Genomic DNA, 14,560 nt, shown 5'->3' on the forward strand with positions numbered 1-14,560 from the left:
TAAGTATTCACTGATCCTCTATCTTTACTTTTCCCTAGTAATAATGTTGGAGTAATGTATTCATCTTTAGGTCTTTGGCTAGGGAGAAACCACTGAAAAATAGCTTAGATATGTAGTTACTTAATGGCACCCCACTCCAGTACTCTTGCCTGGAGAATCCCATGGACGGAGGAGCCTGGTAGGCTGCAGTCCCTGGGGTCGCTAAGAGTTGGACACGACTGATCGACTTCACTTTCACTTTTCACTTTCATGCATTGGAGAAGGAAATGGCAACCACTCCAGTGTTCTTGCCTGGAGAATCCCAGGGACGGCGGGACCTGGTGGGCTGCCGTCTATGGGGTCGCACAGAGTCAGACACGACTGAAGCAACTTAGCAGCAGCAGCAGCATGTTTGCTGTTTGGCAAGAGCTTTGAAAACTCTTTGTTCATGTGTAAATCTTGTGAATTGGAGTGAATATATTAAGGTCTGTAATACAATAAATATATAAATTAAGAAAAAAAAAAAGAAGAGGGAAATTGCTCTTCTGTATATGAAAATATTATATCCGGTTATATCCATTAAGCCACATGGTATTTGTACAGGGACAAATGGACTAAAACCCAGAGTACAGACACAACCCCAGCTGTGTGTGGAAATTTAGGGGTCTCGAACCATTGTGGAAAAGACAGACCGTTCAATGGTGTTGGAATTCCTGTTGAGAGGAGGGGAGGGATGAATTGAAGCCCAGCCTCACACTGTTCTAAAACTAAATCCCAAGTGTCACGGAATGGTGAAAGTAGAAACAGGCTCCCACAGTCTGTACAGGAGGGCTGAGCAGCCTCCAGGAGATGGTGCAGGACAGGGGAGCCATGCAGCAGTACAGGAGCGCTGAGCAACCTCCAGGAGACAGTGCAGGACCGGGAAGCCACACAGCAGTGCATGGGGTCGCCAAGAGCTGGACGTGACTGGCAGTGTACAGAGCAGGCGGGAACTGCAGTGGGTCTCAGTCTGGGGGAGGGTGGTCTGAGCGTGTCTTGCCCTCCAGGGCATCCTCGCCACAGGGCGTGGAGGCCTAGCCAGTTAAGCTTGATGACAGGCGGGACAGCTAGTCTTCCGTCGGGAAGAGCAGTTTCTGTCTCCCATCTCGTGCTGAGGAAACAGGTTGCTGCCGTGACAAGACATGTCTTCGTGCACGTGTACTTGTTCCTCAGGGAGGACCCCAGAGTATTTCTCCCTTCAACAGACTTCACACAGGCACCTTGATCCCCAGAATTGCCCTATGAAATTACCGCCTCATGGCCCGATATTTCACTGGCCAAATTTCAGTATGTTAGTCATCAATTGTTGCCTTACAAATAACCACAAAAGTTAGCAGTTTAAAATGACAAGCCTTTATCATCTCACAGATTCTGTGGGTCTGGGGTCTGGGAGGGGCTTCACAGGACGGTTCTGGCCTGGGGTCTTCAGAGGCTGTGATCACAGTTTTGGCCAGGGCTTGTCCTCTGAAGACTGGGCTGGACTGGGGAGGGTGGTCTGCCTCCAAGCTCCCTCACGTGACTCTTGGTGGGGCCTGAGCCTCTCCCAGGGGTCCCTGCAGTGTCCTCACCAGGGGGCGGTGGGCTTCCCCACTGCCAGAGGCCGGGAACCGCAGGACAGAAGCTATGAGGTTTTGATGACCCACTGTCACTGCACCAGCTCCACCTGGGCGTCAAGCCCACACCCGAGGACAGAGGACCTGGGACATATTTGAAAGCACCCCGAGCTGCCCCCATGCCCCTCCCTGACACATGCATGGGGCCCAGAGGCCCGGGCTGGCCCCGAACTCCAAGCCTGCTGCGGGCTCCTGAGAGAGGGCGCCAGCGTGGGAACCCCGAGGGAGCCGATGAGAGAGAGACCTGGGGTCTGGGGCGCTGAGAGCGCCTCCCGCCCCACGCAGCGGAGAAAAGGGTCCCAGGACAGAGAGCCAGTCCAGCCCCAGAGCAGCAGCTGCGCAGGACGCTGGACGCTGGACGGCTGTCTCCCTCCTGCACCTGTCACTGGGTAGAGCGGAGGACGAGAGGCCGCCCGGGCACGGGGTGGAGCCCCCCGCCCAGCTGGGCCCTGGAGTCAGAGCAGAGGTCTCCCATCCCCCACCCAGAGCCAGGCTGGACCGGCCCCTCTCTCCTGCAGTCAAGGCCTTGGGTACAGATGTACCCTGGGGATTGGGGTAGAGGGGACGGGGTCTGAGGAGACACCTGCCTTCCTGCAGGGAGTCCCGGGGGCAGGAGGCCTCTCTCCTCCCCATCCAGTGGGGAGAGGGGCAGGAGTCGTCCCTGGACCTCACGAGGGGGGATGGGGGGCCTGGGGAGGGAGCCCGCCCCTCCCCCTGGCTGGAGGCCTGCCCAGCTGCAGGACTCCACGTGTCTTGTGTGGACCCCGGAGGTGGGGACCTGGGCGGGGCTTGATGAGTGTCTGAGAACATGGGGCGTTTGAGGGACCTTGTGGCTTGGCCACTGCCCTGCGTCAGGGACACAGATAGGAACAGGCAGGCAGCTGGAGAGGGGACAGGGCCTGTGGGAGGGGCTGCCCACGTCCAGGGCACAGCTTGAAGCCATCAGTCACTGCCCTGCAGCACTTTCCAGGCACGTCCCATGCATGGTCTTCTTTGCTTGCATCATTTCTGTTGAAAAATTCTGGGTTTTTGTATTTTGTTGCACTTCAAAGCAAGGTACAGTTTTTTTCCTAAATGCTTTAAAAATTTTTAAATCTCTTTCTAGGAGTCCAATTACACCCATGTTGGATTTTTACTGTGTCCTCTATGCCTGTGTGTTTTTAAACTTGTTTTTCTCTCCTTGTTCCCATCTGGGTATTTTCTACTTACATAATTTCCATTTCACTAATCCTCTCTTCTGCTGTGTGTGATCTGCTTTTAAAACCATCTATTCAGTTGTTCACAGGTCTTATTCTATGTATTTTTACCTCTTTTTTCCCCCTTCCTGTTTCCAACTGAGTATTTTCTACTTACATAATTTCCATTTCACTAATCCTCTCTTCTGCTGTGTGTGATCTGCTTCTAAAATCATCTATTCTGTTATTCATTTCAGCTATTTTATATTTCAGTTCTACAATTTCCAAATGATTCTTTTACTTTAGATTTCAGTTCTGTGATGAAATTCTCCATTTGTTTCCATTGATTTTCTCAAACATATTAATCAGATTTTAAGGTTCATTCTAATCATTCCAATATTGGTGACCTATGGATTTACATCTGTGATTTTTCTTGGCTTGTGTGAAACTGTTTTCTGGTGCACCTGATAATTTTGGAATAAATGATGACCGCTATGAAGAAAAACTGTGAGGTTCTGGGAGATGCTTTTGTTATTTAGAGAGATTTTCCTTATGTCAGTCACACAGGTGGGGGCCCATACTTGATAGAACTCCAAGCTTTACTCCAGGCTTTGTAGGGCTCTCTGTCTTCCTGCTTCTCGGGCACCTTCAGGCAAAGGCGGTTGCGTCAGCGCATCATCTCACCACACTGCACGCAAACAAATCTCGAGTATTTGACAGCAGGTGGCCTGGGGACAGTTTGCTGCAGGGCTTGCACCTGGACAGACATCTCCTCCAGCAACAAAACACAAAGTAACTATAAGGGACTGAAAATAACTGCCTGCAGGCACAGTTAAGCCAAATTAGGGACAACAGGATACAAAAAGACCAAAAAGCCCAAGCCTACTTCTGAAGAGCCAGCTGTAAAAGCAGGGCGTCAGGAACAAGGGCTGGGAACTGCACACACCCCCTGCACGGGCGCGCATGCTCAGCTGCTCAGGGGTGTCCGACTCCTTGCGACCCCAAGGACTACAGCCCGCCAGGCTCCTCTGTCCATGGGATTCTCCAGGCAAGAACACTGGAATGGGTTGCCATGCCCTCCTCCAGGGGATCTTTCTGACCCAGGGATCAAACCTGTGTCTCCTGTGGCTCCTGCATGGCTGGCAGATTCTTTACCGCTGAGTCACTGGGGAAGCCCCAAGCTCCCTAACCAGGGATCAAATCCAAACCCAGGCCCACCACAGTGAAAGCGCCAAGTCCTAAACACTGGACGCTCAGGGACTTCCCCCTGCTTCTAAGTGAACACATGTGTTAGGGCTGACTGTAACCCTGTCCAGAGGCCTGGGAGGCGGGCACTGCCTCTGTGCTCTCCCTCAGGCTCCCTCCAGGCAGCCCGCATCTCCCGCAGTGGAGCTTGTGCACACATTCCTGACCTGAATTTCTTGTCTGGCCTCTAGTACTTTCTATTGATTAAGGAGGCCAAGAGCCTGGGTGGGTCACACCCAGGTCACACTTGCCCACGTGCGGCAGTCAGCACAGGTAAGAGACCCGGCTGGGCCCCAGGCTTTCGTCACCTGAACATCACCAGCGCTCTGCCCGCGGGCAGGGCCTCCAAGTCTTGGTCTCGTCCTCTGCATACCAGAGGCAATGGGGCCTCCATCCCACCACCGCGCCAGGCAGGCAGTGATGATGGCAGACCCCTGCGCTGCCTGTCCCGCCCACCCCCATCAGGTCCACTGGGGGTGGGGCAGTCTGTCGTCCGCCGCAGAAGCCACGGGCCAGCACCCGCATGTCCCACCTCCTGGGTTCCACCCCACCCCACCACGGGCAGAAGGGGGTTCCTTATGTGGCAGGTCAGCTGATCAGCAGTCACCTGCCCACCCTGGATCTCTCTGGTCCCTCCCGGGGATGGGGTGGACAGCAGCCTGACCTCTTTCTACAGCTCCTTCCAGGCCTGAGCTCTGCAGCATGCCAGTCAGCTCCGGAGCCGCAGGCACCTGGGATGGCCTCAGATATGGCGAGCATCAGCAGGAGCAGGAACGAGGCCGTGGCTGCTGTCTTTGGGGATAGAATCTTTCCAGGTACCGTCTGCTCCACTGTCAGCAGAATCTTCACGAGGGGCGTGCTGAGGGGCCAGGGAGAGGAACGGCCAGCAGCTCAGCAACCTAGGAGTCACCTGGCCTCACCAGGGAAAGCAGTCAACACGACGCGGTTCCTCTGCCGGCCTGGAGGGGCTGGACTTGGCACAGAGAGTCTAAGAGCACCGGGGCTGCTGCACGCTTTGGCCTCGAGACTGCCTTCAGCCAAGGTGTTGCCTCCGCTGAGCACCCCGAGACGCCCCTGAAGGCCTGGTCAAGTGTCACACTCAGGGTCCAGAGCGTCCGAGAGAGGAGCACAGGCTGCCCCGTGTGGCCCCCTGGATGTCCTCACATCTTGAAGCCTCGGTTGTTCCCCACGACCCCAATATGTGTTTCAAGAAGGAAAGGGCCTGGGGCGGGGACCGTCGTCCCGGGTAAGAGCAATCAACATGCAATGTGATTAGAATAGCTGGACCTTTTTTTTTTTTTTTAGATGAACCTGTTTTCCAAACCCCTAGTCTACTGCAAACCTTAGTATTATGTATAAACACATAATCTTCCCCAAAGGGGAAGATGCCAACTAGTTACGATTACAGAAAAGCCCAGCACGGCCAAAAAATCAAATAAATAAATAGAATTTTAAAAATGAAACAATAAAGCGACTCCCTTCACGGCCTGTCGGGGGCTCTCACTGGCCTGCAGCGCCTGGAGTTTTGTTGGCGTCCAGACACTCTCCCGCTTTTCCTCTGTGTTTGTTTTGCTTTTTGTCCTGCGTCTCCCCCTCAGGAGTTTTGTCCTTTCTCCCGGGAGACCGTCGGTTTCCACGCCTGAGCTGGTGTTCCCACCTCTCTTCCCATCCACCCCAAACCCGAGGGGTCACCAGGTCACTCTGGTCATCCTCCTGCGGCTGGCCGCCCCCCCGCCCCGGGCAGCAGCAGCACACTCCTGGTGCCCTAGACGTCCCTCCGCCACTGACACCAACCTCAGAAAAAGCGGTGTCCCTCAGGTGTCTTCTTGCTCAAAACTGCACAAAGCCTGGCATTTGGGGCCTGCCTCCACCGCCTGGACTTTATTTCTTTTGCTTGAAAAATAATATTGCTTTTCAGTACCAAAATCATGTTTACTAACTGTGAAACATTATAAAAACAAAAATAAATAAAATGCTAAGGAAACCCAGAAGTCATTCCCAGGTTAATCCGGACAGCTCTGAGGTGGAAGTGCACTCGCGGGCACGGCCACTGCTGCGTCCCACGCTCCGCGAATTATCCGGGAACGTCCACTGTTGGCTTCTCCGTTAGGGCCTTGCTATTTACTTTCCTTTTCCAACATTTAACTCTTTTCTTTTCTTTTAATTTTTGGTTGTGCTGGGTCTTCACTGCTGGGCACAGGTTTTCTCCACTTGAGGAGAGCAGGGACTTCTCTCTGTCACACTGCGCTGACTTCTCACTGCGGCGGCGGCCCTTGTTACAGAGCACCGGTCCAGGACACACAGGCTTCAGCAGCCGTGGCACACAGACTTAACTGCCCCATAGCACGTGAAGTCTTCCCAGACCAGGAATCAAATCTGTGTCCCCTGCACTGACAGGCAGATTCTCAACCACTGGACCGCCGGCGAAGTCCGGCCAACATGGAAGTCTTGTACTGGCTGATTGTGACACAGTTTCCATTGTGGGAACACAGGGAAGTATCAAAATTTAACTGCAGAGGTGCCCCTTATTCTCGGGGCCCAGAACAACCCCTGGTAAGCAGGGGAGGGCTCCTAGGCGTTATCCTGACCCCAGGTGAGCTGTCCATTCAGCTGCACGGCCTGGGTTTCGAGCGTCATACGTGTACGCTTTCCCCATGCTGATATGGGTGCGCAGTCACCGGTTTCACTGGGGCCTTTATATTCCACGGGCTGCAAATACCATGTGAACCACAGACGCTGCCATTATTTTCCTTTATTTTCCTTGCACAATTAATACACATTCACCATAAAGAAAATATGAGATAAAGAGAAGCAAAAAAGCAAAGCTCAATCAACTGAACTCTCTCCAAAGAGATAATTTCTTAACACTTCGGATTCACTTCTAACCTTATGTGTTTCCCTCGTACATTGAGAGGTCCTTTACATGTATAATCACTTACGTGTAAATATATATTTTACATGTACATGCATTTGCACACATGTTTTGTTAACCAAATAGGATTGTATTATGCATTCTCTTTTAAGCCATGTTTTAACTGACCGTTTCGCACAGCTGTATGTTCCAAGGGGTAGCTGCGCGGCGGCTGACCTGACCTCGCCTGGCTCTGCCACCCTGGACTCGACTCCAGGCTTCACTCTTAGAAGTCTCGCTGGCTGGGCGCCCAGCATTCAGACTCCACAGGTCAGAGGTGACCCATGAACCGCTCACCTAGGTGGCCGCAGGGCAGTGCCACTCGCAGCGTCCTGGGCTCCTGCTCCCTCCCCCGAGGTCCCCCCAGAGCTGGCCTGATGCAGCCCCTCTGGGGCAGGGCACCCACTTCCTGCCCGCACCAACACAGGGTCCCGAGGTCCGCTCCTTTAACTCTCAGCACAGAGTAGGCGTCTCTGTACGGGAACTTCAATTCCAGGGATGCCAGCCAACCTGCCCCCATCTTCTGGAACACCTTCTCTGTCTGCATGGCGATTTGTAGCTGTAGGTGGCGATTATGCACCCAGGGTCCCACCCTGGGCCTACCCTATACATGACAGACGTTCTTCTCCCATTTGCCTTTTGACTGTGCCGACAGCGGAATTTTGGCGTTGGAGACAGTGCGCATCTCCAGGTCCACAAACAAGCACTGCCCAGCTGCCAGCAAGCGACCTCCTCGAGTCTGTGCTCAGAGAGTCCCCTCGAGTCTAGAGGTTGCTGTGCCGTATTCGAGGCTCTTTCCTTTGTCGTCCACCTGGGTTTCACGTTGACACTATATGTATATGTGTATATATACGTTTATTTGTTTGTTTGGCTGCACCAGATCTTATTGCAGCTTCACTGTGGCATAGGAGCTCTTAGTTGCTGTGTGTGAGATCTCGTTCCCTGACCAGGGATCGAACCCCCACAGTGGAGCGCGGTGCCTTAGCCACTGGCCCACCAGGGAAGTCCCCACTTTGGTGCTTTGCGCAGGGGAGGCTCACACCTGATGCTCTAGCAAACAGCCTGGAGAAGAGCCATCCTCCCGCCTGCTCTGGGCTACCGGCTGCCTCTTGGACCCTTGTCGTGACAGGCGTGCTCTGACCACGGCCACCACACGAGACCCTGAAATACTGGCTAGGACAGCACCCACCCCCCCAAAAGCCTGCTGGTCGTGGTGCCCGCAGCCTTGCCCTCCTCTCCTGGGCCTTCTGGGCAGCAGCCCCCAGGTTTACATTTGCCCCTGCAGCTGACCCGCGACAGGGCGGAGCAGCCACCGTAGTCACCCCGACTCCCGTGTGAGAAGGCCCAGGACTGTGTCTCAGGCACAGGCTCGTGTTTGTTCTTCCAGCTGAAGTTCAGTGTCAGTGTTTTAACCTCTGTAGCAGTCAGAGGTCTCCAGAGACACGGACGAGGGGCACGTGTGCCCCCAGGGAGGTTTATTATGAGGACTTGGCTCCTGTGATGACGGAGGCTGAGAAGTCCCACGAGCTGCTGTTTGCAGGCTGGGGACCAGTAAGCAGGTGGTGTCACCCTAAGTCCGGAGGCCTGAGGACCCAGGGACTGGAGATGGGATGACACCAACTTAACGCTGAGGCAGGTGCAGAAGGGCAAATCCCACCTTCCTCCACCTTCTGTTCTATCCAGACCCTCAGCGGATGGATGAGCCCCATCCGCCCTGGGGAGGCACCTGCCATGGGGAAGCCCACCCACCCTGGGGGGCTGGAGCCCCACCCACCCTGGGGAGGCCCTCCTGAACTGGGGGTGCACCTGTGTTACTGAGACCACCCGTTCCACTGCTGAGCTCACCAAAAACCCCCTCACACACACCCAGAAACTGCTTAACCTGGGCACCTGTGGCCAGTCGGGTGGACACAAAATTACCCATAGGTCCCTGCAGTGACCGTCTGGGGCCTGTCCATTTGTGGGGACCACTTGATGAGCCCCTCCCAAAGAAGACTTCCCCCCAGCATCATGGTCCACACACGTAGATACGCCTTTAGATATGGGAAGCAATTTTTCCATAGACCAGGATGAGCAGGGATGGTTTCGGGACGACTCAAACACATCATGCACTTATCATGCTCTTTATTTCTAATCTAATGTCGCCGCTGATCTGACAGGAGGTACTGGCCCACGTCCTGGAGGTCCACAATCAAGCGCACGCTCCTAGCTTCTGCTGGAAGGCAGGGAAATGGGGTCTCTCCTCTCGGGGCCCTATGTTCAGTCACAGACTGAGAGCTCTGTCCCTCTGGAAGAGGAAAGGAGAGATTCACGTTGTTTTATTGTCTGCTGTTTCTGGGGATGAACAACAAACACCTCTACATCCTATAGCCTGTAACAGTCTCAGTTCTGCTGAGTTATAGCACTTTTCCCGGCTCTTCTCTCACATTTTTTCAGGATATAACCAAATTCTATTAATACTGATGGCATAACTTCTTCCTCCCTTCCTCTAAAACATGAGCTCTTATGAACGTCTTAAGGACTAATCTGACCACTTTAATGGATTGCCACATACATGCTTTCCCACATACATGATGTTGGCCTAAACCCCCACCCTAAATGGACACCTATGTAAACAGGTTGTACTATATCCAAATCACAGAATGCTATGCATGCTCAGTTGCCCAGTCGTGTCCGACTCTTTGTGACCCCACAGATGTAGCCCAGCAGGGTCCTCCGTCCATTGGATTTTCCAGGCAAGAATACTGGAGTGGATTGCCATTCCCTTCTCCAGGGGATCTTCCCAACCCAGGGATCAAACTCAGGTCTCCTGCATTGCATCTATAACCATCTGTCCCAACGGTTAGATAGCATCACAGACTCAATGAACATGAGTTATGAGCAAACTCTGGGAGATGGTGAAGGATAGGGAAGCCTGGCAGGCTGCAGTTCACGGGGTCGCAAAGAGTCAGACACGACTGAGTGACTGAAAAACAACAACTCAGGAGATGGATGCTGGGCGCCACCCTGGCCACGAAGCTCAGCCAGGGTGTACATCTTGTGTCTGAATCTCTACCCCTATGTTGAATACCAATGGCTGGAGGGCCAGGGCTGCCCTCGAGCTGAGTCCATCGTCCCTGTGGCTCTTGGGCCAGGTAAGGGCCGTCCCACCTGCCTGGAGCGCCTCAGACAGGCCTCCCCTTCAGGGTTCCCAGCACCACAGCCCTGAGGGGTGAGGGCGCATCTCCCTGGCCATCCTGTCCTCTGCCCAGCCCGCTGTCATTTCCCGTCTTATCCCAGTGATGGTGCCTCTGCCCCACCACAACCTCCACCCACAGGCCTGGATGGGACACAGGTCACGTCAAGGGGGCTCTGCGGGGAGCTTGGGCCGGCCAGGGTCTTGTTCCCCCTCCGTGAGCGGCTTCCCAGCACCACCCAGGGGAGAGGAGATGCCGCCAAGCTGCGGATTGGAGCGGGAGGGAGCCGTCCAGCTGAGCAGGTGCCTGGGTCCTGCAGGAGGCGCTGGCTGCTCACCTGACCGGCTGGAGCCGCTCCAAAGACCACCAGGCCGAGGAGCACGCCCGCCTCCTCCGAGTCTGCGCTCCCGGATTTGCCGCGCTCTGGGCTCAAGAAGACGCACCGCGGGGTCCGCACCCAGAGGGGAGCTTCTTGCCGGCAGGGGCCGCGAGGCCTCCCACGCCTGGGGCGATTCATTTTAAGTCAGAGTGAACTGACGGATGAGTTTCCAAGAGCCAGCAGTCCAGAGGGCCCCATAGAAAAGCGAAAGCCGGGGCTGGCCGGCGCAGGGCCCCCCAGCGGGTGGGATCGCACCAAGGCGGTTGCCAGCTGCTACGTGGTCCTGTCTTCCTGCATCGGGGCTTCCAGCCTGTGGGCGTCCTAGCACGCCCTTTGGAAAGCCGAGGCCTTAAGGCATTTGAGAACCTTGGCAGGCAGGTGGCGCACTGTCAGAGTCTCAGCACAGGGGTTCAGGGTGCCCTCCTGGGACCTCAGTGCTCTGGACAACCGCGTCCTCCAGCTGCCTCCTGAGCAATGCCACCCCAGTCGTCCAGAGAGGTTCCTCTTTAGCCAAGTTCCTGTTTTACAGAAACAGCCATCCGAAAGGAGAGTGGCGCTCCCAACATTAGTGTGTGTGTCAGGGGCGGGGAGTGTGAGGCTGCGCCACCCCGAGGGGCGTCCTCCCAGCCTTTGGGGCACTCACCCTACGGCACACAGTCTAGTCATTTTCGGATACAGGGAATGATGATGCATGGGACGGGTTCTGATGAGGAAGTGACTCTGACCCCAAAGTGAGATGTCCACTTCTCTGCAACACCACCACCACCATTTTGGTGTCCATATGGTCCCACCATTTATAAACAGAAAATGTAAACAGAGCCACAGATAGAGGGCACACAGCACCCTTCTAGTCTCCCTCCCCACCTCGCAGGAGGAGTTAAGCGTTTCCCTGTCATGGTTATCAGGGCAGCTCCGGACCAGACTGTGTGAGCCCACACCCTGGCTCCTCCCACCAGGGACTGCATAACTGCCTGTGCCTCAGTGTCCCCACCTGTAAAATGGGGATGGGACAGAGCTGTTTGGTCCACGAAGAGCTCACAGTGGTGCTCGGTGCAGACGCAGGGCACGGCTGGTATTGAGCCCCCTCATCTATGGTTTAGTCACCCCAAATTTCCTCACTCGACCCCCAGGTACAGTCCTCTCCTGGGTGAGACGTCAGTGCACACAGACACGACGTGTCAGGTGGCCCCTTCATCTCAGGCCACTGCACCTCTCACTGCCTGGCACCACCACAGGCTGAACACTGAGGTCAGCGGGCCCCTGTCCTCACAGGGGGCTGCGGCACGGTCTCTGGACGTCCCCTCCCCCACCTCGGAGGTATGAGACCCGCGGGCACTCTCTGCCTGGCAGGAGCCACAATGTAAGACAATACCCAGTCAGCTGGCCGGGGACAGCCAGCCCCGCGTGGCTCTCAGCTGCACCCCCCCAAAGGCGCAGGAACATGTGGGGAACACAGGTTCTCTTGTTCTCTCTGAAGTGCCACCCCGGCTTTAAGCAGCCACAGCTGTTTGCAGCTCCAGAGAGGGAGTCAGAGCTGGAGGCGAGCTCTTACAAAGTGGGGGAGCCAGCGTGGGGCCCGCTGCAGGAGAAAAGAGCTGACAGGGGCGCTGGAGGGTAAACCCCAAGGGCGAGTCGGTTTGCTGGGGCTGGGCTTGTTTCAGCAGACAACGAGACACAGACAGGAGCAGGGAGGAAAGCAGCTGTGCATACTGTGACTACAAAGAAGCAGAAGAGATGCCAGAACAGCTTTTCCTAAATCTCAGCAGCAGGATCTGGTGACTGACCAGAACCGCAGCCAAGAGGAGGGGGGAGGGGACCCCTCCTTGGGCCCCCAAAACGAGATGCTCTTTTCGAGGACCTTTCCTGACCTCCGCTGCCCCGTTGGCCCAGTGGGCAGCTCTGGTCACTGCCTCCTTGTCTGGGTCCCTGAGTTCACTGGGAGCCCCACACCAAGGGCCGCCTCTGCTCCGACATTTGTTCTCCAGTGTCATCTGTAAAAACCGCAGAAAGGGCACTGCTGGATAATAAGGAGGGTGAGGCAGAAAGAGGACACTCCAGAGGGGATTTGTGGAGGAGCACATCGAGCCCCTGGGCGCCCCAGTGCTCCCGCGGGCAGCAGCTCGGGGTGGGGGAGGGCGATGCGGCTGGCCCCCGCAACCCCGGTGTTCCGGGTCCACGTCCCGCCCAGGCGATCCGCGGGGGCAGTCAGGGCGGGGGTGGGCGCGAGGGGACGCCGGGGGCACAAGGCGGGTTCGCGGGGTGGGCGAGCCTCCGGAGGACTCCAGGGGGCCTGGCGGGTGGTCCACGCAGTCGGGGCCGAGGACACGGGGCACGGCAGGGAAAGGGGGGTCGTCAGGGGACGCGGGGAGAGCGTGGGAGCGGGCAGACTCAGGGATGCGTAGCTCTGGGGGTCGGGGACTCGCGGAGGCCGGGCCGGGGGCTGTGGGGCTCAGGGTCGCGGGCGGATCCTGGGGTCTCTCCAGCCCCTCCCTGCCGCTCCCGGGGGGCGGGGCGCGGCGCTCTGGGCGGGGCCTGTGCGCAGGCGCGGGGGCGCGCTCCCGCGGGCCGCGGGCAGGGGGTGGGCGCCTTCTGGGTCGCCGGCGGGAGGGGGCGCGCGAACCTCACTTCCGGTGAGCCCTCCGCGCGCCGTGATTGGGCACGAGTCGGCGAGAGCGCGCGCGCCCAGCCAATGGGCGGCGGCGGCGCGGGCGGGGGCGGGCGCGCGCGGCGGGCGCGCGCGCGGGCGGGCGGGGCGGGGCGGGGCGGCCGCAGCCTGGTCGCCGCCCGCGGGCCTGTCCGACGCCCGCCCGGCCGGCCCCACCGCCCGGCAGCCATGTGACCGCGCCGCCGCCCTCCGCGCGCCCGGCCCGCCCGCCCGCCCGCCGCGCGTCCGCGGCCCGGCCGCAGCCCAGGCCGCCGAGGGAGCGGCGGGGGCCGGCGCCATGGCCGAGCGGGGCCGCCTTGGCCTGGCCGGCGCGCCCGCCGCGCTCAACACGCCGGTGCCCATGAACCTGTTCGCCACCTGGGAGGTGGACGGCTCCAGCCCCAGCTGCGTGCCCAGGTACGCCGCCCGCCCGCCGCTTTGTTCCCGCGCGCACCTGCCGGCCCCTGGGACCGGCCCCCGGGGACCTCGCGCCCGGGCCCCCGCCCGGGCCTGCACCCTCGCCCGGCCTCCCGGGACCTGCACACCGGGCCCGCCCAGCGGGCCGTGCACCGGGACCGTACACCCTGGGGTCCCCGCTTGGGACCGACCACCCTGGGACTCCCACCGGCGGCCTGCCCCGGGGGCCGTCCGCTCCGGGATCCCCACCCCGGGCCGTGGCCTTGGCGCCCCACGTCGGGCGCGCGCTTTCTTTGCGCGCGAACCCGGACGCGTGGATGGTCCCTGAGGTCTCGGTCCAGTGCAGCCGAGGAAGCGGCGCCGGCTTTCTCAGGCCCCGCGCGGTCCCCCGGGCTCTCGCGGGCGCTCACCTGGCTCGCGCACGTCCGGCATCCTTGCACCTGCCTACCCGTGCGGTGCCGGTGGAGTTGACTTAGGGTGTGGTGTCTCCTCTCTCCACCGGGTACCATAGATTTCCTTTTGCGTCCGGCCACACTGTCACGCCTGAGTGGCCTGGGAGTCACTCTCGGGGTGCGCAGTGTCCAGAGGACACACATATCTCGAACCACAGCTGTACTGCTTCGTCCTTCGTCCTTCTGAGGGTCTGGCCCAACCCCTCTATCCTGCTGGCCGGAGTGTCCGCCCTTTCTCTGTTTGCTCTGTGCTTTGTAATTTGGGGACTTTCCTGGACATAAACACTGCTCCTTGCATCATGCCATCGCCAGAGACGCTGCCCTCTTTACTTGGTGGGGAAGCGTCCTGTCCCCAGCAGTACAGCTGGAGGAGGCTCACCCACGGGGCAGCGCTGTGGCCAGCCCCTGCTTCTCCTGCCAGCTGGAAGCTCTGTGGGTTTTTTCCCAATCAGTGGTCCTTCCTGAGGAAGCTCCCAGGCTGACGGGGAGAGAGACAAGAGTCATGCCAGGGCCTGGTTCTGCAGTGGACA

The 14,560-nt window shown here is 57.9% G+C and overlaps 1 protein-coding gene and 1 long non-coding RNA gene across 3 annotated transcripts in view; one reads left to right on the forward strand and one right to left on the reverse strand.

Moving 5' to 3' along the window:
- Positions 1-8,782: 8,782 nt before the first annotated feature.
- On the reverse strand, positions 8,783-14,165 carry LOC138984347 (uncharacterized). Its single transcript, XR_011461593.1, has 3 exons — positions 13,989-14,165; positions 10,476-12,508; positions 8,783-9,249 (listed from the first exon to the last, which is right to left on the reverse strand). It is a non-coding gene; the product is annotated as an uncharacterized lncRNA (long non-coding RNA).
- PACS2 (phosphofurin acidic cluster sorting protein 2) overlaps positions 13,285-14,560 on the forward strand; it is a 65,502-nt gene continuing 64,226 nt past the window's right edge. Inside the window, exon 1 of one of the 2 annotated variants that reach the window (XM_070358122.1) lies at positions 13,285-13,578. In XM_070358122.1, coding sequence (XP_070214223.1) covers positions 13,460-13,578 — 119 coding nt within the window. In that variant the 5' untranslated portion in view covers positions 13,285-13,459. The remainder of the gene's footprint in view (positions 13,579-14,560) is intronic. The other variant, XM_070358124.1, reaches the window with a different exon arrangement.

Source organism: Bos mutus, chromosome 21, assembly GCF_027580195.1.
Source record: "Bos mutus isolate GX-2022 chromosome 21, NWIPB_WYAK_1.1, whole genome shotgun sequence".
Lineage (NCBI taxonomy): Eukaryota > Metazoa > Chordata > Mammalia > Artiodactyla > Bovidae > Bos > Bos mutus.